Source organism: Acomys russatus, chromosome 25, assembly GCF_903995435.1.
Source record: "Acomys russatus chromosome 25, mAcoRus1.1, whole genome shotgun sequence".
Classification (NCBI taxonomy): Eukaryota; Metazoa; Chordata; class Mammalia; order Rodentia; family Muridae; genus Acomys; species Acomys russatus.
In genome coordinates, this window is record NC_067161.1 from 11,135,190 (window position 1) to 11,159,692 (window position 24,503).

The following is a 24,503-nucleotide window of genomic DNA, read 5'->3' on the forward strand; positions in this document are numbered from 1 at the left end:
ACTAAGCTCTGCTTGCTTCTCTCCTGCCCAGCTAGAGGTTGTCAGCAACATTATTAACCATTTAGAGACAACTGGCAAGAAATGTCTACACAACGTCATTTGGTGCACGTGAGGGCAAGAACCAGATCTTGAGGGACAGTAACCAGCATTAGAGTACAGAGCACCAGACTAACCCCCAACAGGGTTTGTTTCCCTTTCCTGTACTTTGTCTCCTCTGAAGAAGTAGCTGTTTTTATCACTAACACAGAAGACTGAAGTTTAACACATCAGTTAAACCCTGAGACAGTTCCATTAAGTCCAGAGTTTACCCAGGAAGAGGAGAAAACCAGGTCCCTCCTCCTGGAACTCACAGGCTCCTGCTGGGGTGACTTAACTCAACAGCAGGCTTCCCTAGGAAGCAAATGAAGAAGACCCTGGCTGCTCTCTCCTTTGCAGATGCAGCTTGTCCTCCTTTGTTGAATAACAGCCCTGAACATGTCCAAACAGTTCCATGCACGTCTTAGATTCAGTAACGCAGAAGACACACAGCCACAGCATAGACATTAAGTGACACATTGACATTGACCTCTCTCCTCTCTTGGTCTTGTTGTCTCCCTAAGATATCCTATCTCACACACAGTTCTTCCTAGAGCTGCTCTGGCCCTCATACTGGAGTTACCTATAAACCCATGGACTCATGTATTTGGTCCCCAGCTGCCCTCTTTTGACGTACATGAACCACAGATAGAAACTACATTCCAGGGATGAAGAGATGGCTCAGAGGTTAAGAGCACTGGCTACTCTTCCAAAGGTCTAGAGTTCAATTCCCAGCAACCACATGGTGGCTCATAACCATCTATAATGTGATCTGGTGCCCTCTACTGGCCTGCAGGCATACATGCAGGCAGAACGTTGTTTACATAATAAATAAATAATTTTGAAAAGAAAAAAGAAACTACATTCCCACCAAGAAGAGACTTGATACCCTATGAGCATATACAGGGGGAGGAAGTCCCCCTCAGGCACAGTCATGGGGGAGGGGAGTAAGGGGAAAATGGGAGGGAGGGAAGAATGGGAGGATACAAGGGATGGGATAACCATTGAGATGTAACAAGAATAAATAATAAAAAATTAAAAAAGGAAAAATAAATAAATAAACTACATTCCCTGGGGTCACTCAGCACCCATACCCCAACACTGGGAGTTTCTAGTGACCTCCGATAACATCCAACCACTAAGGCTCACTTAGTGCCCTTACCAAAGTTTTCATACTTTGGTTCTTAAAAGGTTTCATGGTTGCCACTGGTAAAATTTCCCCATTCCCTTAAGGAGTTCTCCATGAATCTGTACAGATTGACCACCCAAAAAAACCAGCAGGCCTTGTGTCTCCCCGCTCTCCAGAGTCTCCAGAGCCTTCCTGGACACAAAATTTCAAGATTGTGGGAAATAAAATCCTTACTCTGTATAATGAGTTCAAGAGACTAGTGAGAAGAAAGCAGTTTTAAATATGCCGTGCTGCAAAAAGGGACTTGGCAAAGGACAACGGGTTTTTGTTTTCATTTTTTATTCCTCTCTCATACATGACATCCCGACAGCAGCTTCCACCCCCGCCCCCCGCCTTTCATTCTCCCAGTGCCCTGACCCCCACCATCTACCTTCTACCCCAGATCCACTCCTCTCTGTTTCCCTTCAAGAAAGGAGCAGGCCTCCCAGGGTTATCAGACAAACTGGGCATAGCAAGTTACAATAAGACTAGGAACAAACCTTCATATTAAGGCTGCACAAGGCAGCTCAGGAGGAGAAAAAGGATCTCAGGAATAGGCAACAGGGTCAGAGACACACCTCCTCCCACTGTTAGGAGACCCACAGGGACACCAAGCTTACACAACCGTAACGTATGTGTAGAGGACCTAGCGCAGATCCATGCAGGCTCTCTGATTGTCACTGGTCTCTGTGAGCCCCTGTAACACTGCTCAGTGTTTGGGTGGGCCATGTTCTTGACCCTGACCCCTCTGGCTCCTACCATTCTCCCTCTCCCTCTTCTGCAGGGTTCTCAAACAGAGGAATCTCAAAAGCTTGAGAAACACATAAAGAAATGTTCATCATCCTTAGCCATCAGGGAAACACAACTCAAAACTACTTTGAGAGTCTCTATTACACCCATCAGAATGGCTAAGATCAAAAACACAAGTGAGGGCTCATGCTGGTGAGGATGTGGAACAAGGGGAACACTCCTCCACTGATGGTAGAAGTGCAACTTTGCCATCATTATCAAAATCAATATGGCAGTTCCTCAGAAAATTGGGAATTGATCTGCCTCACAACTTAGCTCTACCACTCCTGAGCATATATATATATATATATATACCTAAATGGTACTCCATCTTACCACAAGGACACTTGCTCAAGTATGTTGGTAGCAGCTTTATTCATAATATTCTGAAACTGGAAACAGCCTAGATGTCCCTTAACAGAACAATGGTTATAGAATATGTGATACATCTACAAAGGAGTACTATTCAGCTGTTTAAAAAAAAAATGCCATAATAAAATGTACAGACAAATGGATGGAACTAGTAAAAATGATCTTGAGTGAGGTAACCCAGACCCAGAAAGGCAAACATGGTATGTACTCACTTATAAAGGACGTTATATAAGATAATTATGTGATACCTAAAGGGTGCTCCATCTTACCACAAGGACACTTTCCCAAGTATGTTCATAGCAGCTTTATTCATAATATTCTGAGACTGGAAACAACCTCTCTGTGTATGAGTAGAGGGTAGAGCTGGGCACTGACTGTGTGCCTTACTTCCTGGAGACAGAGTCTCTCTCTGAATGGAAGCTCACGGTTGCATCTAGACCATCTGGCCCAGGGAGCTCCTGGGTTCTACCTGTTGCTGCCTCCAGTCTTAACTAACAGACGCTCCCATCCTCTCAGGCTATTTTTCCTTTTATATGGCATCAGGGACTCTGACGTAGGGCTTCATGTTTGCACAGCTAATGCTCTTTCTTACTTTCCCTGCCATTTTCCCAGGCACTCCACCTCGTTTTCTCAGATAGAGTCTCCAAGTGAACCTGGAACTTGCCCTTTGAGTAAGACTCTGGCTTCAAGCCTGGCAGAATCCCCCTGTTGTTGCTCCTACAGCTGTAGGAACAGAGACCTGTGCTGCTGCTCTCAGATTGCACATGCGTGCTGGGGCCCAAGCTAAGGACGTCATGCTTACTCAGCTGACACACCATCCTCCAGGCCTCCTCCCCAGTTACCCACCATCAAAGGTTTAGGAACAAATATAACCTCAATATTGCACAGGACACACACTAAAATAATTTTCATTGTTGATCTGAAATTCTTTTCACCTTGGGGACTGTACCTGCCTTTGCCAAGCATGGCAATGTCAACACAAGGTTTCTGTGGTACCCCAGGAGAGCAACAGGTTTCAAGAGGCAGATGCTGGTGTGGACAATCACTATCTACCTGTCCCGAGAAAATTGCAGGCCGTTCTGAGGCAGAGCAAAGGTCCAGAGTGGCAGAGTGAACTGCATGTTTCATGTCCTGTGAAGACAGGGACATCTCTCAGACCCTGTGAGCAGTTTCTGTCACTATTAAGGGGCACTAAGCCTTCCAGATCTACCTGGAGAAGGACTTGCAAACCTCAGTGATGCTTCCTGAACTAGAAAGTCAGAGGTCCCTCTCTACCTGCCTCCCTGAGGACTGTCCTGTCTTACCCAAGCCTGGGCAATCTAGCCCTGAGTAGACTATCTTATCAAGCTGGAGTAGCAGAGGCCAAGAGGATGCTGGGTAATATTGGAGGTGTGAAGCCAGAGAATCCTCTAAGGGCTCCAATCCATAAGTCGAGGATTTGTATATCACTTGGGCATGAGCAAGGAAGCTGAGCAAAGAGAGTTCTACTTACACTTTGATATAGTCTAGATATCCTAAAAAGATGCCTTTGAGTTCTCCCTGATCCTCACAACAAACATAGAAATAGTGGCTGGGATAAAAGTCCAGGATATCTGGGGAAGGGAGGCAGTAGGAGAGTGTTCAGGACTACTCCCTCACTCAGAGCCCCTTATGCCAAGGGCATGACACAGGAAGGAGGTGGAGGCCACAAAGGAGGCTCAGGTACCCACCCTGGGCTATGCAGGCAGAACTAGCAAGGACGGCCAATATCATCAACAGCAGCATGGCTCCTGAGGGTTTGGGCCACAAGTCTGGAGCTTAGAGGGAGCCACAGGGAGATGTCAAGGCTTCAACAAGGCTCTGAGGAAAGGACATCAGGTGTAAAGGATCCCGGTGGCCCAGATGAGACAAGGGAACATCCAGGAACTCTCTTTCTCCATAGGCTCAAAAGGCTTCAGAAGAGCCCTGGGATGGTTTAACACACATGCCCACACTGCAACCCACCAATGTCACTGTGCTAGCCTTCTGACTAAGCTCTGAGAAAGACACCCCATGTTGTCATGTTATACTGGGCTCCCCAAAGTTTAAATGTACTCCTAGAGAAACCCATTTCCAATCCCCTCCATCCATCCTCCATGGTTCAGTCTCTAGCTGGCTCAAGCCTTTCCTCCCACCCCACCCCTTGGCCCCCACTGGCCTCTCCTCCTGCACCAGGCTGGGTGTCTGCTCCTTCTTTCCCTGTGCTGTGTGGCCTGAGCACCTTGGCTTGTCCCTTTATACCACGATGCCACTCGGCCATAGCCACTGTGGGACCTCCGTGTTCCCACCCTTGGCAGGGTGTCCTGCAAGAATGCGGGGATGTGTCCAGGACATCCTGGGACACTATTTGTGTTCCTCTCCATGGCCTTTGAACAAATGAACCCAACAGTCTATGCTGTCCTCTGCAAATGCAGGGAATACCCTGTTGAATCCCACCAGGACACAGGAAGTTTTCCAAGCTCAAAAGGGAAATGTGATCACACTTGATGATTTCCATAAATTCAGGCAAAGCAGATGCCAAAAGCCATGAAATGTGTTTGTCTCGAGCAAATGAAGTGTGCAGTGCCATGAGCACCTGTGAGATGCGAGAAGATGCAGCTGGCCACGGCTTTACACAGAAGAACGAGCCAGTTCCCGACCTGGAGAATATACTGACACAGTCCCCACTCCCTTCCCTTTTTTTCTTGTCACCTCAGACCTTTTCAGAATCTTCAGGTAAAACACCTGCTTTGTGCTTGCCCAGTCCAAACACTGCTCATAGCAGCTCCCATCAACTGAGCGGCTAGAATTCTCAAAATACTTTAGCAGCTCTGAGGCTGGCGTCACTCCAGTAGCCATTTTATAGCCAAAGACAATGAGATACCTAATGGCCTATCCCTGATGTGTTAGCCTGGCCTTGGGACCCACAGATTGATTCTGCCTCCCTCCATCTCTGGGACACATGCCTCCTACCCCATGGGTCCCCAGAATGTCTGGTCCCAGGCTGGGCAACTGTGCCAGGATGGCCAACTCCGCCATGACACCATCCTGACCTTGAATCTTTTGCAGATCCGTCCAGATCACAGTTTCCTCTCAGGAGCCTCATCCCTTATGTGCCCCAAATGAGGCCATGGCCACACTGAGAACCCTCTGCTAAGGCTGATAGACCAGAGATAGGCTTTGACCTAAACAGACAAGCCAATCTCTGGGACCAGCAAGACAGATCCACTCAGCCTGGGGGTGTCAGGTGGAATCAGAGAACCCTGGCATCTGCTCTACTAAGCACCAAGAAGAAATCTCTTCTCCCAGACTCCTTTTATTTTTTTAAAGATTTATTTATTTAGTTATTACTTATACAACATTCAACATGCATGTGATACAACAGGCCAGAAGAGGGCTCCAGATCTCATTATAGATGGTTGTGAGTCACCATGTGGTTGCTGGGAATTGAACTCAGGACCTTTAGAAGAACAGCCAGTGTTCTTAACCTCTGAGCCATCTTTCCAGCCCTCCTAGATTACTCTTACCCCAGGTGTTTTGATCTTGTTCACTAAGATGCATCCTAAGTCAGCCTCCTGCATGCTGCCATGATGGGCATGAGTCACCAGGCCAGGGTCTGATCCTATCTTTACTTTTTATGTTGAGACAGAGTTCCACTATGTTGTCCAGGTTGACCTGGAAAGTGACTTTGCAGCCCAATTGGTATGTTCTGTGATCCTCTTGCCCTGGCCTCCTGAGACTACAGGACTACAGGGATTACAAGCCAGTCTCCAAGCATTTTATATTTAGAGTATAAATATGGCTGAGTGTAGTACTGCCTGACTGTGCTCCAGCACCTGAGAGGATAAGAAAGAACAGTAAGAAAGCTTAAGGCCAGCCTAAGTGACATAGTAAATCTCTGTCGAACAAAACCAAAGGCTGTAGGTACAGACAAAGTAAAATGCACCTCTGTTGCCATCACATCACTGAAGTGTGTGTGTGCCTGCACTTGTGCAGGTCTGTGTATATGTCTCTGTGTATGTTACCTAAGCATGCATGTGAGCATGCAGTGGTCAGAGCAGGACACTGAGTGGCTCCATTTATCTCTGACCACCTCGTTGCCTGGAGATGTGTCTCTCACTGAGCTTTCAGTTCTTGGTCAGGGCTGGCCAGGCAGGTGGTCTGGCATCTGCCTGCCTTGCCTCATACTGAGGTTACAGTTACTCACAGCCAGTCAGGGTTCTTTTAACCTGGGTGCTGGGTATCCCAACAGAGTCCCCCAGGTTCCTGCAGCAAATGCTATCACTCACAAGGCCATCACACCTGCTCCCTGCCTTATTTTTTGAGGTAGACTCAGATCATCAGAGTCTATTCCTGGAAGCCCAACGCTCAGAGTCCAGAGTCGATGCAAAAGCAAAGGAATTGTAGTAAGCTGATGTGCTGGGGTCCACCAACTCCAAGGAGATGGAAGACCCATTTCTGCAAGAGTCTGGCATTAATATACCATATACAGAAGCAGAACTTAGCTACAATGGTTAGTTAATGAGTGATAGGTTAACAATAGGTGACCTTTTAAGTGAATGGGGGTCTGAGGTAGTAAATTCTAAGTAGGGTGAGATAGGGGCAGTAAATTCCAAAGGCAGGGTTGAGATGGAGGCTAGTGGAGAATTTTTAACTTGTCCTTCTCAGCTTTACTGTTAGCCCCCGTGATCAGCCTGCAATTCTTAACTTGCTTGCTCAGCTAACAACACTATTGTTATGATGGCTAAGTCCAAGCCACCTGAAATCTTACATTGATTTACTAACAATGTTACTGTTATGATGGCTGAATTCAGGCCACCTGGACTCTTACAACTGATCCTAGAGCCTTCCCCTTGGCCTAGAACCTAACCCTCAAAATCATATGACCTACCTGTCTCTGCTCCCGTGGTGCTGGGGTTCAGAGCATACCTCTGCACCCATCTCTTATGTGGGTGCTGGAAATCCACACTTAGGACCTCACACTCACACAGCACTCATCTTTTACTCAGTGAATTATCTCCTTGGTACCGTAATATTCAGTTTTTAAAGGATATGGACACATTAAATATTGAACAGGCTGAGACACCTTTAAAGAGTGTTCATTGTTTATCTGCAGTTTGATTAACCTAGGAGGACTGTGCTTGTGTTTGCCAAACTTGCCTATAATAACCCAAGGGTTGGCTTTCATTCCTTAATGATTCTACTTTATTAGGGATTTGTTAAAGGCATGTCCCTCCCTTACAACCCGACTACCCTAAATAGGAGGGAAAGGAGATTAAGGAGAACAAGAATGGAACCTTCTAGGCATCAGTTTCATGGGGCAAATCCTCTGGCATAATTCTTAGGAGTCTATCAGATCATCTGTCCTGCAGAAGGAGGTGCACCTTCCAGAACCTAACATGGAGGTATTCCCTGAGGCTGCCATGTCACCATCTCCAATTCTCCAACCTCCTGCACCCTAGGACAGGAATCTTCAGTGTGTCTCTCTGTAGTTTTCCAGTACAATAGTCTGGCCTGAGTCGCTGGTCTCCATCTTTTGTCTCGGGCTGATACTACTTCCTCTGAGTCTCTCTCATATGTTTATCAGTCTGTAGAGACAGAGTGTCGATGGGGTGGCATGCCAAGACGGTTTTCACCTTGGGACCAGACTAAGGCAAGATTGCATTCTCTGCACACTCAAGAGCCGTAGGGTGCAGTAGAAGAAAAACGGGATCAGGGTGCAGACACTGGCGAGGACAGTGCAGATCTGGCCCGTCCTGAGGAACCGGCTGTCCTGTCCTGTGTAGAGTGAAGGTGCAGAGTGGCAGAGGACCCTAGAGATGGAGACTGCGTGCACGGGGGTCTGCAGATCTCTCAGCTTGGGTCGGCAGTTTCAGTCACTACCAAGAGGCCCTAAGGCCACCAGAACTATCTGGAAGAGCAATCTCTAAGCCTTTGTGATCCTTTATGAACCAGAAATCCCTCCACCCCTGCCTCCCTGCAGCCAGGCTTCACTCTTTCCCAAGCCTAGGCATGCAAGTCTAGCTCAGGTCAGGCTAGAACAGCAAAGGCCTAGAGAACACTGGGTAAATTTTGGCATTTGAGATCAGTGATGAGCCACAGGAGGTGGGCACCACCAATGCATGCTGCAGGGAAGCCGAGGGACCACAACCCTGCTCACCTCTGATGACATCCTCATAACCCAGAAAGACACGAATGCCTCAGACTTCTACCTCTCCTTCACCTCTGATTTATCCTGCATCTCTGAAGGGAAGGCATTAGGAGAGTGCTCAGAGACAGTTCTTAGCCACCAGAGGTCCTTTTGCCTAGGTCAGGACAAGGGAGATGAGGGTTGTACCTGAGGGTGGGAGTTCCCTCTGGGCCCTGCAGATGGCACCAGGAAGGACATCCAAGGAAGGTCAGCAGCAGAAGCATAGGTCCTGAGGATTCAGGAACCAGAGGGAGGTGATAGACTTCAAAGAGGCTCTGAGGAAGAGACATGGGATGTCAGAGGCCCTACATGGAGACAAGGGAACATCCGGGAACCCACACGCCCACACTGCAATCACCCCCAAAGTCAGTGTGCTAGCCTTCTGACTAAGCTCTGAGCAAGACACCTCATGTTGTTATATTTTACTGGGTTCCCCAAAGTCCAAGGGTGCTCCTGGAGAAACCCCATATTCCAAATCCCTCCATCCATCTTCCATCCTTCAGTCTCAGCTGGCTCAAGCCTTCCTCCTTTTTCCCCCTCTGTCTTCTCCTCTGCACCAGGCTGGGTGTCTGCTCCTTCCTTACCTGTTCTGTGTGGTCTGAGCCCCTTGGCTTGTCCCTTTACATCTTGGTGCCACATTTATGTCTTGTGCGACTTCGCTCTCACCTTGGGAAGAATGTGAGGATGTATCCAGGACATTAGGGACATTTCTCTCCCACAGTCCATGAATAAATGAGCCCTGTTTTCCGTGCTGTGCTCTTCCATAGAGACCCCAGGCTAGGGCACAGGAAGACCCAAGAGCCGAGGAAGTAGAGATGTGATCACACTTGGTGAGTTCCCCAAACCCAAGGAAAGCAAGGATCCAAAGCCAAGGGTCTCATGTTTGTCCCAAGCACATGAGATGTGCAGTGTCATAGGCACATGACCTGTCTGTGATGATCTCACCAAAAGCAGAGATGGTCACCTTTTGAGAGTATGCATGAAGGACACTTACAACCCTCTCCTTCCTCTTTTGGGCTATTGTCAGTCCTCCAGGAAACTCTGAGACTGGCATTGCCATGGTAACTGTTTACAGCTAACACTGAGATGCCAAATGGTTTAGACACTGGTAGTGGCCATGATGGCCCAGTTCGGTCAGCCTTGAGAGTCTTCATGGGGTACTATGATGCATGGGGTGGGGAGTTGTTCCGTGGAAAAACCTTAGGAGGCAGTGGACAAAGAGCCCAGGAAAGGAGCACAGAACCAGAAAAGAGCACAGAGGACTGATGACTTGGGCTGGCTCCTCAGGCTGGCTCAAGCACAGGTGAGAAGGCCTCACTAGCCTTCAGGGTACAGCCACTGCATCCTGTTCCCTCTGATTGGCCAGGGCAGCTTCCTAGGAAGGAGAGGCTGGGGCTACAGAAAGCAGATTTGGGTGGGTCAAGGGGGGGAGACAGTATTATCTGTCCATCACAGAGTTGAAGACAAAGGGAGCAGGTCCTCCATGGACACCTGGCTAGCTGGGCCACTGCCCCCATCAAAGGGCTCTACTATGTTTCCAAGCACTGCTCTGCAGGGAGGGCTGCTGATATGCATCCTGGCATTCTCCAAAAACCGAAAGCCGCAGGTGAGCTAAGAACAATTGCAGCCCCCTTTCAGGAAAGGCCAGCTCCTGCAAGAGGAGGCCATATGCAGACCTCTGACCCTGGGAGGATCCATGTGGGAGAAAGAATCTGAACTTAACCTTGTGCGGGGAGTTGGAGATTTCCCAGAGCTTTGGGCCTTTGTCCTGGGAACAATCACCCAGAGCAAGTTGGGGCCAAGATGCTCTGGGGTGTTACTGCCCTCTAGTGGAGAAATCCAGATGCAGCTACAAGCTAGGCAAAGCCTGGCTCAGGCCCAATCTCTGCTCTAAGAAATTTCTGCTTAGATCTTCAGTAAGCCAAGGACTAGAATGCAAGGACTAGAGGACTGGGCTAGGACAGAGGCAGCCACAGAGCCACGGCAGGACTGAGGCTAGCTAAAATATGTCTCTGAGAAGTATACCGGGGGCTCTTCAACCTGCCCAACTCCTCTCCTACCCTGTTCACTAGATTCCTAGGGGATCTAGTGGGATGTCAGAGCACAGCCTGTTGCCTAGGGCTCCAAAACCTATGACCCTGGCCCGAAGTCTCTCTGAGGTCATTGAGATCCATTTATATTTTGTGATAGTTCAGTAAATATGCTTTTATTGTAGTAAACATACCAGTGAATTCATTATTTTTTTAAAAAGAAACTATTTAACCTATTTTCTTTTGTATTTAATTATTTTTTATCTTATATGTATAAGTGTTTTGCATACATATATATGAGTGCCTGGTGACCTCAGGGGTCAGAAAGGGCATCAGAAGCCCTGGAGCTGGAGTTACAGAGGGTTGGAAGCACCATGTGGATGCTGGGAATTGAACCCAGTCCTCTGCAAAAGCACAGGTCACAGCTCTTTTTGAAGCAATATCACGTTGTAGCCCAGGCTGGCCTAAAATTCATAGCAATCCTTCTGCCTCAGGTTCCAAGTCCTGGGATTATAGGTGTGGGGCACCATGTCCAGATGGTTTAAGCCGCGTTCCAGTGTACACTGGCATGCCGTTGCCTTCAACAGACTGTGGGACTCCTCCCTGCCCACACGGAACACAGAAGTCACCATCAACACTTCATCACAGTTCTTTAACGAGGTAATTTTGTTTTACTTGTGTTTGCTGTCTTATCTGCCTGACCTTTAAGCAGAGATGCCTTCTGCCTTCTTGCACAGTGCCGTTCATGCTTGCTTCCTGGCTTTGTCTAGCTTTCTGGGACTTAATTGTCCTTCCTTCTTTAGACCTCATTATTTGGTTGTGATTTCCTGTTCAGGGTTAATCAACTTTATGGAGGTTATAAAAAGCAAGTGTAAGCCAGGTGTGGTCAGCACACCTGTAATCCCAGCAGGCAGTGGGCCAAAGAGGGAGAATCCTAGCTCAAGACTAGCCTGGAATACAGAGTCAGATCATAAGTCACACACACACACACACACCTATGAGACCACTGCAGCTGGACAACCTTTAGCAAACGTGCACACTCCCCATCCTCTGCTCCAATGTTTCCCTTGACTTTCAGTGTGCCTCATCCTGAGTTCCAGGCAGCCACCAACCTGTTTTCTGTGACAGGATAATGTGATTCTTCTGGGTTTGTAGTGCAGCTGGGTCCTACCTAATTCTCCAGTTGCTGTGACAAAGTACTCTAAAAGAAACAACCTAAGAAAGAAATGGTTTATTTTAGCTTACAAATCAAGATGCCCTCTGTTATGGGGAAGGCTAGGCCACTGGTGTTTGAAGCAGTTGGTCACATCCCACCCATTACAAGGAAGCAGACAGCTATGAATACAAGCTGCTTCTCAGTGAGTGTCTCTACTTTATAGTCTGGAAACCCGCTGCCCAGAGAATGGCCCGCCCACAGTGGGCAGGACTTCCTGTACCAATTAACATGATGAAGACCATCTCTGGTGATGTCAGAATCCTCAAGTTGTTGATTGAGATGAACTGTCATGGGACGTCTTTGTCTTTTTAATTAGAACTCATTTTTTAATTCATTTACGAAGTGATAAACATTTGGGCTGTATGTTGGTGCTGTTATTCTTCTTAAAGTGGAATTGATGCCTCCTAATGTACATGAAAACGTTTAGAACAAACTGCCAGCTGGGTGCGATGACGCGTACCTATAATCCCAGCACTTTGGAGGCAGAGGTTATAGGTCAACCTCAACTGCGTGGGTCAGTGTGGCTACAGCATGTCTCAAATCCCACCCTAGCCCCAAAACAAACGGAGGAGAGAAGCTGCCAACCAGCTCTCACAATGGCAGTACCTCTGCAGTTTCCCACTCGCCCTCCTTGTTAACAGTTGATGGCGTTAGTCTCTTTCAAATGGACTTTCCAGTCAGTGTTTTCATTGGGGTGTGTTGTCATAGAAACATAAATGAACTAGGACAGTGACCCACTTCCTCTCACCTCTAACATTTCCAGAACTATAAACACAGTGTATGTTCCCAGCTGGGGACCGAGTACCTGTGGGGCCTTTCAAATGGAAACACAGCCTGGACCACTGACACCAACGATGGGAGCCACTTCCTGGCACGTGTTGTCCACTGGAGGAGCTTTCTTCCTGGAGCTTTCCCAGCCTCTGCCCAGATGTTTGATGGTTTTGTTTGTTTAATAGTAAAGCCCTGTCTTGGAGTGTGAGATGAGGAGAAGTCTGAGAGCCTCGTGCAACATGAACAAATGAGGGGCCCCAGGCCACCAAGATGGCTCAGCTGGTAAAAAGCATTTGCCCCCAAGCCTGATGACTGGAAAGATCTCCAGACCTAAGTGTCAGAAGAAAAGAATGCGCTCCCAAAACTCTTCCTCCGACTTCCATCAATGCACAATGGGGCACTTGTGAGCAAACACACCCATGCACACACACAGTAAAGAAATAAGGAATTTTGAACTACTGAAAAAAGGAGGGAACAAAAGGAGGACCTCTCCCTCCCAGCCTCTGCTTTCCTCTACCCAACGCTCTTACAGGGATGGCAGGGATGGGCCGATGTAGTGACAGGCCTGCCTTACTCCGAGAGCTTCACTTTTTCAAATGAAAATAAAACTATTCCTTGAGCTTAATGCCATAAAACATGCACCTATGTTAAAAAAAAAAAAAAACAAAGCCAGGCATGGCAGGGTGTACCTGTAGTTGAAGAGCTGGGAGGCAGAGACAGGCAGGTTCCTGGAGCATGTTGGCTAGCCAATTGCCAAATCAGAGAGTTCTGGATTCAGTGAGAGACTCTCTCTCATAAAATAATGCGGACAGTGACTGAGAAAGACACCCAAAGCCACCTGCCTCTAAACACATGCACACACATGTGCACACATAGAAATATGCACAGCAGAGCCAGACATGCTGAACATGCCTTTGATCCCAGTGCTCAAGGAGGCTGAGGCAGGTGGATTTTTATGAATTTGAGACTAACCTGGTCTAGTGCATTCCAGAACAGTCAGGTCTAAGTAAATAGATTCTGTCTAAAGAAAAAAATGTATGTATGTAAACAAAGACATAACGAAAGGAGAAGTCATAAAAACAGAAAAACACTTTCTGGAATTGAGTGAACAGGGATTGAAATTGGGGCATAAGCTTCTATGACAGTCAAGGCTGTGGATGTGATGCAGTTGGTAGAACATTTGCCTCCCGTGCAAGAAGCCTTGGGTCCCATTTCTAACCCTACATGAATCAGATCTGGTTACAAAGAGTGTCTAAGCTCTGTGCGCTGACTGACTGTGCCCCTGGAGCTGTGGTTATCAACACCTGTAGTCGCAGCGATTGGAAGGTAGAGGCAGGGAGTCCAGAAGTTCAAGATCATCCTTTGCTAAATGGCAAGTTCAAGGCCTGTGTGAGACAGACAAGACCCAATCTCATCAAAAATAGACACACAGACAGATAGATAGCTACAAATTCAACAGGAACTACCTGTGATCCCAGTATTACAGGATTGCAACAGGAGGCTGCAACAGAAGGATTGCCATAAGTTTAAAGCCTGAGTGGTCTACAGAGTGGGGAACTGTCTCAAAATTAATTAATGAATTAGTACTATTAGCCAAATGATCACAGGAGTCTGTGTGTGTGTGTGTGTGTGTGTGTGTGTGTGTGTGTGTGTGTGTGTGTGTTTATGTGGTGCCCATAAAAGCTTGTAGAACTATCTTGGAGCTTGCCAGTTTCGCTAGGCTTGCTAGGATCCTCTTGCTTCTGCCTTCCCTGAGCTGGGATTTCAAGTGCAGGCCATGGCTGTCTGGCTGTCTGGCTGTCTGGCTGTTTGTTGTGATGGGGGTTTTGTTTTGTTCTGTTGAGAGAGGGTTTCTCTGCATAGCCCTGGCTGTCCTGGACCTGCTTTGTATACCAAGCTAGCCTTGAACTCACATATTGTTTTGTCCTTTTAAAACATGGATGTTGGGGATGGACCTCAGGTCCTTGTGGATGCAAGGCAAGAGCTTTATTGACTGAGCCATCTCTCTGAAACCCATTTTGTTTTCAGTCAGGCTCTCACTTAGTAGCCCAGGCTGGCCTTGTACATAAAACAATCCTCCTGCCTCGATCTCCTGAGTGCTGGGGTTACAGGTATCAGTTCTGATACTGGTGGAACTTGAAAGACCCAAGAGAAGCCAAGACCTGTGTCACTTGTGGCTGGGACAAGGACAGGAGGGCCAGACTCCGCAAACATGTTTCCCATCATTAATAAGGAAGCAGGCTCTGCATCATACGCTGGCAGGATTTATGTCACCTGCTTCCCTGAATGCCGGCAAAGGGGCTTTCCTGCAGCCTTGTGCTCAGAATGCATAGCTAGTACTGTCACCTGACCTTCCTGGTAGGACATCGAGGTGCCAGTGCTAAGTACATTAAACACAATGCAGACAGACAGTGAGCAAGAACACAGACAGATAATCTGTGAGCAAGAGCACAGAAAGACACACAGACTAAGCAAGAAGAGACAGACAGACTGTGAGCAGGAGCAGGCCATCCTGCAGTGCATTGTCTGCTGCCACTCATTGCACAGTCACAACCACTGGCTCAAGCCACCTGACAGACAGCAGATGCTTCCTGGAGGACAGTCCCAGACTGTGTCCCATGACCTGTCTCCTGCTCAATGAAGCCTCCTTCCTATGCTACTGTTGGCCTTTTTGTGATTTTATCTCTATTTGCGTTAGAGAAGCCACAGACAGCCAGGACCACTAAGAGGTGAGAGGAGGAAGGAGGCTGAGACAATGGTGAGGAATCTGTGGTGACAGAATTGCTTTCCTGGCGCAGCTCAGGGCAGCTGGTTCCTGCTGAAGGGTCGCACGTCAGGATCCTATGAGCTGGTTGTTTGTTTGTTTGTTTGTTTGTTTTAATGAGAGGATGGATGGGTGGGTGCGTAAGAGATGTAGGTACATAAATGGGTAGGTGGATGGACAGATGGATGGACAGATGGATGGACAAACAAATGAATGAGAGGAGGAATAAATGGATAGATGACTGCAGACTTACAGGTTGATAGGTGAGTGGGCGACATGAACGGATGGACAGATGCATCCATTGATGGACATACAAATAGGTGGGGGGTGGACATGAGTGAACAGATGGATGGATGGATGGATGATGGGTGGACGGAAGAAAGGATGGATGCGAGAACAGACCAGCATTCACTGCGTGTCAGTTTTCAAGCACTGCTGATGTACATGTTTTCACAACTGTTGCTCATTTAATGATCTTAAACACCCTGTGCAGGAAGGTAATTCCATTTCTACACCTGAGGGAGCCAAGGCCAACAGAGTGGAAGTCATTTTTGTCAAGAGGTATGACATGGAAACCCAAATCCTGTCCCCCTGTCACCTCCTGTGCAGGTACCAGCCCAGCCCACCATCAGGAGGGGAATGGTTCCTGAAGCCTTCCCTGCCCCATGTACTTCATGTCGTGCTTTGGAAACCTGGAGCAAGCCACCTGTCCCTGAGCAACTTCAGAAGGAGCCCATGCAAGCTCAGCCCTGGGCTACGGCTGGGGAAGGCCCTGCTGTCTTACACTTGTCTCCTGGCTCGGTTCCTCATGTCAGCCAGTCATCCCAGATTTGGCCTTTGGACAGAAAGCAGCTCTTGGGTCTTTCTGAACGTTTGAGGAAATTGTCACGACTTCCTTATCCTTGTTCTGGCTCGACTCTGAAGGGAGCGTCTGTGTGTTGTCTGTGCTGGCCGTGAGTTGCCTCCTCTTGCACAACACGGAAGTGGACAGTTCTGTCACAACCTGCCCTTGAATAAACCTATCACTAGATCAGCATCCCAAAGAGACCACAAAGATTATATAGACAGTGAGCCAGCAGGGGGTGCCTGCTATGTGTCCCTGTGTAGACGAGGATGGGTACAGTCACCTGGGAGCCACAACCTCTGGGTGTGGTGCCACACAAGCCCAACTTACCCCCTGGGCTCCCAGCTACCCCCAGCTATAATATCCTTCACCCCCACCCCAACTCCAGCACCTCCTTGCCTGCTACCATATCCTGAGAGCCAGGTGGGGGGGGGGCTCTCTGTCAGCAGAAATGCCCATTAAAAATCCTGTGGAGGTATGATCAGGCTAGGAAGCCAGACTAAGAGAAGACAAAGGGGCCCAGTGTTTGTACAAAGTCAGTACCAGGCTGCAGGAACTGGGATGCTCTGGGTCGCTTTTGCTTCCTTCCTGTAACCTGTTGTTTGGGGTGGGTGGGGATGAGGTAGGCAGGGGAGAATGTAGGTGGGGTGGCCCTTGGTGGATGGGATGGAATATGCCACTGGAAATGAAGGTTGGTCTATCGACCACATACACATGGAGACACACATGGGCACATGCACATGCAAGGAGAGACGCGCATTTAGCCTGGGTGGAAGGGGCTTTGGAACCTGTCTTTGTGATCACCTGAAGAAGACCTAAGGGCTCCTGTCTATGGAGGGCTCCTCTTTGGAGACCTCCCAGGGGTTGACTGGTGTCAGGGAGGTTTACTAGTTGTCACGGTTCAGCAGGAACGCATGTGGAAACCAGGCTTAGTGGCGCATCCCTGTAATCCAAGCACCCCAGAGGTGAAAGTGGGGCTCTCTGGTGTTCAGAATCACATCAGCTACACAGCAAGCCAGGACCAAGATGAGCGACATAAGAAAATAAACTGTGAACCATAATCTGGAAGGCAAAACTGGGGCATTTTCTTTGGTTCCACTCCACTGTTGTTTCTGGATTCTGGCTTTAGTTGCAAGGAGACAGAGAATTAATTAACAAAATACTTGACCCTTGACATCAAGAGAAGATGAGGAGGCAAGGTGGACTCTGAAAGGCCAAATCCTTCACCAAACTTGAGTTCTGAGAGGGCACAGGAGGGTGCAGGAGAGGCTGTGTGTGTGTGTGTGTGTGTGTGTGTGTGTGTGTGTGTGTGTGTGTGTGTAGGCTGGAAGTCAACCTTGAGTGAAATCAACTGTGAGTGTTATACTCCAGGTCCTAGCAGGCTTATTTTATGATTTTTTTATTTTTAATTTTGATTTATTTATTTACATATGCAGTGTTCTGCGTACATGTATACCTGCACACCAGATCACATTATAGATGGTTATGAGCCCCCGTGTGGTTTACTGGGAACTGAACTCAGGACCTCCAGAAGAGCAGTCAGTGCTCTTAACCACTGAGCCATCTGTCCTGCCCCTGGAGTTCCTCTCTTAGGCTCCACTGGCCAGGAAGCTCCAGAGGCCTTCATCTCCTCCTCCCCCACACTCGGACGGCCCATGCTTGCTGCTATACCTAGCACCTTCACATGGGTGCTGGGGTTCAAGCTCAGCTCCGATGCTTGTGCAGCCCACACTTTACCCACTAAGCCATTCTCCAGCCTCCCACGCGGCTGTGAGCATGGGCTGGCCTGACAGTTCTCTCTGTGGAGTGGTCCAACAGCCACTCTAGAGTAGGCAATGTTTCAGGAAACAGAGGGTTGACCCTGAGGGGCCTTTAACCTAATAATGTACCATTGTGAGTTCAGCAAGGGGGCTTTGAATTGAACCCTAGCACACTAGAAGAGTAGACCTTCTCACAAGAAGGCAGCCATCCCCTCCACGGCCTTTGTAGCCCAACCATCTCATCTCACACAGATAGTGGGAGTTTCTTAAACTTCCAAGGATTGAGTATGTTTTGCAAAGGTCTCTAATATTACCTGTTCTGTCTGGTGCCCTTTTGTGCTTCTGCTAAAGCCCAGGCAGAGGGCGCTCACCACCCATGGCTGTATGCACAGCACCTACAGTCCCCAGTGAGTTAGAAGTGTGTGGTAGATGTCCCACTGGCTAGAGCTGGCAGAATGAAGACTCTTATTGGACACTTAGTGACCATGACAACTACGTACTGAGTCTGGCACCAAAAGTGTTCAACAAAGAAGAGTTTTGCTAATAAGCACACAGAAGAGTCGACAGCAGGGATTCTAACGGACTCTAACTGTGAAGACGCAGGAGAAGAACAGGCAAAGTGCTCAGGGCTACACTTCAAATGCATTCTGGGATGAAGGACTCTTCTCTTCTTTTTATTTTTTAAAGACTTTTATTTATTTTTATTTTATGAATACTGGTGTTTTGCCTTCATGTATATACATACATACATGTAGTGCTCATGGAAGCCAGAAGGGGGCGTCAGATCCTCTGAAACTGTAATTACAGATCCCTGAGAGCTGCTCTGTGGGTGCTGGGAAGGGAACCCTGGGCCCCTGGAAGAGCAGCCTGTCCTCTAAACCGCTCTCCAGCCCACGAAGGACTATTTTTAAATCTCTGTAGTGCACTATGATTTGGAGAATGATCTATGGCAGCCATGTTTTTAGTTTTAAGCGGGTGAGATTATTAAATATACAGCAAACAAAAGTAAAAGAATGAGTAGCAAGTGATAGAAAGCAAAGCATCATCGCATTGGGTACTCAGCACATCCCATGTCTTGACTTGGGGAGAGCTATTGGGGGCCGGAGTTCAGGGCAGAGTGAGTCCTGGCACGGCAGAGTGTTCCCCGGGGCGAGGCCTCCAAGTAAAAGAACAAATAGGAACAGATAGATGACGTCATAAACTAGGTCTTCATAGCATCCCATGGGAACTGGGAAAGTTAAGGCATCAGCTGGATTCCTAAATGAGCTTTCCCTCCTCCGTTGGCCGAACCTCCACCTCTCCTTCCCCCGGCAGGTGCTTTATAGCATGGGATAAGCAGGAGAATCTAAGCCCTGTTGGAATTGCTCCACCTTCTAGTTGTTCTCAGGGCACGAGGTTTTCACACTCTGGGACTGCCTGCTGTGTTATCCGCCCTGTCACAGAGCAAGTCCATTCCTAGACAAGGGATCTGGAAGGACACTTTGAGACCAACGTGCTTGGGTCTGACGTGGTTTGGGGGACAACCCCATTCCAAGAGCCAGCTTCTCAGAAGGCTCAAACAGCACATGACAACTTACCAATATGATGCACGCTACACGTGGTCAGATACTTTTGGAAAATACAATGCAAGCAGATCGCTAGAAAAATGTGAAAGGCAGTCTCATGACCAGACTCAACAGGGGTAAAGTTCCTCTGTCATGTCAATGGATTTCTTAAAAATATGTATCTTAGCCAGGCCTGATGGCAAATGCCTTTAATGCCAGCACTAGGGAGGAAGGGGCAGGTGGATTGCTGTGAGTTCAAGGCCCGCCTGGTCAACAAAGTGAGTCTAGGACAGCCAAGGCTACACAGAGAAACCTTGTCTCAAAAAATGGGGGAAGGGGCTGGAGAGATGGCTCAGTGGTTAAGAGCGCCGCCTACTCTTCCAAAGGTCCTGAGTTCAATTCCCAGCAACCACATGGTGGCTCATAACCATCAGTAATGTGATATGGCGCCCTCTTCTGGCTTGCAGGAGTACATGCAAGCAGAGCACTGTATACATAATAATAAATCAATAAATCTTTTTAAAAATGGGGGAAAATGTATCTTATTTGGGGCACTGGAGAGATGGCTCAGTGGTTAAGAGCACTGGCTGCTCTTCCAGAGACCCAGGTTCAAGTCCCAGCACCTACATGGCAGCTCACAACAGACTGTAACTCTACTATAACGTTGGTTTCAAGAGATCTTGAAACTAGACCTTGAAACTAGCACTGTACATGCAGACAAAACACCCATCCACATAAAATAAACAGATCCTTTTTTGTTTTAATTGTTAATTTTATTTTCAGTTGTGTGTGTTTGAGTATCATGTGTATATCCCCAGAGGTCAGGGCCTCCTGCACTTATAAGCTGCACGATGTGGGGGATGAAAATCAAACCCTGTCCTCTGGAAGGTCTTTTAACTGCTAAGCCACCTTTCCAGATCCAGGTTGAAGGGTTTTCCCCCCAGAACAAAGATGCGTTATGCACAAAGAATAAGACCCAAGTATAGTGGCGCATGACGCTGAAGCCAGCTTGGGGTACATAGTGGGACTGCCTTCTAGGTGAAAGCACAGGGTCTAAACCACACCTGATTGATGAAGACTCTGTTCCAACTGGCTAGCTGTGTGGCCTTAGGAAGCTCACACGACCACGACCTCTCTGAGCGTCCCTACTTCCCACACAGCAGCACTGTTGTGCAACTAAAAGAGTTGACACAAGTAGAGCTGAAACAGGACCAGGCCTATAGTAGGTGACACGTGAGTGGCTGCCTGTGTTTGGTAGGACGTGTCCCCATGTTCCAGATGTGGCCTCAAACACTTCAAGTCATTTTCTCAGTGTCTATTTTAAGCCTCGGAGTCTCCAATCCTACAAGAAGAGGGTTCGAGACTCTAGAGTTTGTGGTTCACAGAACCCATGGCAAGACAAAGGCCAACAGCACTAGGAGCAGTATTTGGTGTGCCCCAGAGCCTCTGGAATGGCAGGCATCAGAGTTGTTCACTGCCAGGGTTTTCTGAATCCAGTCTACATAGGCAGGCACCTGAGTGTATACACCAGGCTTGTATGGCCGAGCACAGCCAAAACCCCAGCTGGTGATCCCGACCTGGATCCAGGAACCATTGATGGCACAGACCAATGGTCCCCCTGAGTCACCCTGAGGGAGAAGCAAGAGAGCCTGGTCAAGAAAAACTTTTCTAAAACACCCTTTGCCAAGGGATATTGGGGTGTGGGTGTGGAATATAGGCAGGAATGCCAGGGAGACCCAGAGGGCTGCTGTCACCTGGCAGGAGTCTTTCTGGCCCTCTACAAAGCCTGCACAGAGCATGTCTGCCTGGATAATTTGCTTCCTTGACTGGCTGGTCTCCGGGATGTGATACATCTTCTCACACTCCTCTGAGTCCAACAGGGGCACAGCCAACTCCTGGAGGACACTGGCCAAGACTGGACCAGAGAGAAGCTTGGCCTCAGTACTGCTGACCCACTGGAACCCTTGCACAGTGCAGACAGGCTAGACCTCCTGCCATTTCTCTGTTCTATTCTCTCCCATGTCCCCAAACCAGAAAACAGCATCAGAGAGCAGAGTTCACTTCCAGCCTGCCCCCTGTAAACTGTGCCAGAAGCTTCCATAATCTCATGGCTGCTGTGCCACAGCTTACCCACTTCTGCAATAGACAGAATCCTGGACACCAGGTGGGGTTCCCCAAATCCACCACCAGTGGACTCTTTGGACAAGGCAAAGCCCACAGTTTGACAGTCCATCCCCTAGACAGGGACCGAGACTGGCTGTGAACATACCCCTTACCTCTTTCCTGGGTGGACCCCCAGCCTGTTACCCAGCACACAGTTCCAGGGGTAAGAGGAGCATGGGCTTCTGGGAGGCAGATGGGAGTGAACTGAGAGGGCTGCAGAGGAGTGTCCAGCTGGATCAGGGCAATGTCTCCACTAGACGTGTCTTCCCAGAGGTAGGTGGGGTAGACAAAGATGCTCCTCGCCGCCACCAAGGTTGAGTGGGGCTCCAGAAGGGAGAGTGTCAATCCTCCAATCTTCACATGGTAGAAGCCAGGGTTCAGAGACCTAGGAAGGGACAGGCCCAGACAGTTGAGGCATCTGCCGAAGAGCGGCAGGGCAAGGAGAATGGCAGCCACTCTTCACTTACCTGCGGAAGCAGTGGGCAGCCGTGAGCACCCACCTCTGGTGGATGAGGGAGCCCCCGCATATGTGGCCCTCTTCGGCTGTCCACAGGCTGACCTGCCAAGGCCACTGTCCTTCCAGAGCATCTTGGCCACCCACAATCTTCCCAGCATCTCTGGAATGGCCGCACACTGCAGAGGGACCTTCTCAGAAGGCCAGTCCCTCCTGGGTCCCGGGTCCCTCCACCTCCAACAACTCCTTCCAGCCCCCTTCCTGGGCTTTTCCCTGGGAAATTCTGGGCCAGTCATTACCTGATGGCAACATATCCCCACGTCCCCCTAGAAAACAAGAAAAGGTTTCTCAGTGGGCTCTAATTAACGCAGGCACACATAACAGCCAAAAATACTAAGAATAAGCAACTGAGTGCTCAGCCCTAAATGAGACCTCCAAATCTTCGCCACACCCTCCCAAGCTCCAGCACATCACAGAAAAGGAGGCAGAAAGAAAACAAGCCTCGGGATGCGGAGGGACACTGTGAGATGCTGTCTTCTGGACATGGCACAGCTACTGAACTTAAGCTGCTACTTGAGGCAGCTGTAGTCTGCATAAGATCAGGTGCTCAAGACTCCACTGTGCATGGAGAGTGACTCCCAGGGACCACCCCTAGCTGAGGACCTATTGAGAGTTGATGGCTGGTAAGTGATGGAGAGTAACTTTTGGCAGGGGTGGCCACTGGTAGGTTGCCCATGCCCCACTGGATGACCTCACACCCATGTGCATGTGGATAGCAGTAGCTGGACATAGTGAGTTACAACTGAAGGAGAAGGAAGAGGAGGAAGAAGGAGGAGGAGGGGGAGGAAGAGGAGGGGAGGAGAGGGGGAAGAGATGATAAAGTTGGAGGAGTTACATATTGGGGAAGGCCCAGGGGAGTTGAAGAGAGAGAGTAAGAGATGGATGTCATCAAAATCAATTGTTTACACACGAAATTCTCCTAGACTTTTTTTTCCCATTCTTTAATTTTATTAATTTATTCATATTACATCTCGATTGTTAGCCCTTCCCCTGTTTCCTCCCATTCTTCCCTCCCTCCCATTTCTCTCCTTCTCCCCTCCCCTATGTCTGTGACTGAGGGAGACCTCCTCCCCCTATATATGCTCTTAGAATATCGAGTCTCTTCTTGGTAACTTGCTTTCCTTCCTCTGAATGCCACCAGGTCTCCCCATCCAGGGGACATGGTCAGAAAAGGGGCACCAGAGTTCGTGTGAGAGTCAGATCTCACTCTCCACTCAACGGTGGAGAATATCCTGTTCGTCGGCTAGGTCTTGGTAGGTCTCCTAGATTTTTTTAAAAAAGGAAAACAAGAGACGGGGCACTCCATCCACAGCTCTTACTGCCTGGGACCTGACTCAGGGACGTGCCCAACTCAGGAAGAGCCGCCAACCCTCTTCCACTCCTCCTCCTCAGAGGATCAACGCACACATGGTGTTTGGCTTCACGCCCCAGCCCTCTCCTGGTTGTCTAGGGAGAGTGGCTGAGGGTCATAGGGAAGCCGAGGCCATCATGGGTGAGGGGGGAGGAATTGAGGGTGACTGGAGAATGAACCCCCCCTTACCTGGAAGTAACTGCAGGAAGAGGAGAAAGACGCACCTTGCCCAGGGCTCCATGGGTCCTCTTCAGCCCGCAGCGCAGCCAGGTCAGAGTCCTTGAATTGCACTAGGGGAGGGTTGCATTTCAGTGTTTAGAGGCAATCAAACTGGAACCCAATAACCTAACAGTTCCCGCCCCCACCCCAACCCCCAGGCCCCTGCCCTGCAGTTCCGGGCATGTAGCTCAGTGCCAGGCATGCTCGCTCACTCGAGGCCCATCAGGAGCTGGAGGTGATAGCCTTCTGCCACTCCACTTGTGAGGTTAGCACAGGGAAGTTCCCCCCTGCCCCCACATCCTTCAGGAAGGTGGGGACCCTCATTGCTTTACCCACTTTGTCTAGGAGACCCAGGGCTCTGACTATGGCAACTAGAAGATCCCAGCCCTCTCTGACCTCACACCAAACTCAGAGATGAGTCAGGACCACCGAACGCCAGATTCCAGTCTCACTACTGTGACTCATGGCCCGCTCTTGGTCAACCCTATTTAAGAAGGCTGGGAGTGGGCACGCTCTCCAGCCTGGTGACCTTCGCCCTTCTGGGTGGCTAGAGGCTTTTCTGGCACTGGATCCTCCCCCAGACTCTTATTGCAAATTTGTTTTTTGCAATTTATAGAACCTCTCTTTATAGATTTTACAAAGAGATGGTTTTTTGTTTTGGTTGGGTGATTTGGGGGTGGGGGTTGTTGTTGCTGATGTTGCTGTTGTTTTGAGACAGGGTCTCACTATATGGCTC

General features: G+C 48.9%; 1 protein-coding gene across 1 annotated transcript; it reads right to left on the reverse strand.

Annotated features, from left to right (window-relative positions):
• Positions 1-20,887: 20,887 nt before the first annotated feature.
• On the reverse strand, positions 20,888-23,825 carry LOC127208255 (serine protease 30-like). Its single transcript, XM_051167652.1, has 6 exons — positions 23,738-23,825; positions 22,437-22,463; positions 22,151-22,298; positions 21,797-22,068; positions 21,275-21,435; positions 20,888-21,148 (listed from the first exon to the last, which is right to left on the reverse strand). The coding sequence occupies exons 1-6, from the start codon at positions 23,787-23,789 to the stop codon at positions 20,900-20,902; spliced, it is 909 nt and encodes a 302-aa protein (XP_051023609.1). The 5' UTR covers positions 23,790-23,825; the 3' UTR covers positions 20,888-20,899.
• Between the last annotated feature and the right edge of the window lie 678 nt (positions 23,826-24,503).

Coding starts and splice junctions, on each gene's coding strand:
- LOC127208255 (XM_051167652.1), bottom strand. CDS start 23,789: ATGGAGCCCTGGGCAAGGTGCGTCTTTCTCCTCTTCCTGCAGTTACTT. Junction 22,464..23,737: donor CTTCCTGCAGTTACTTCCAG/GTAAGGGGGGGT, acceptor CTTGTTTTCTAG/GGGGACGTGGGGATATGTTG. Junction 22,299..22,436: donor TGGGGATATGTTGCCATCAG/GTAATGACTGGC, acceptor GCCATTCCAGAG/ATGCTGGGAAGATTGTGGGT.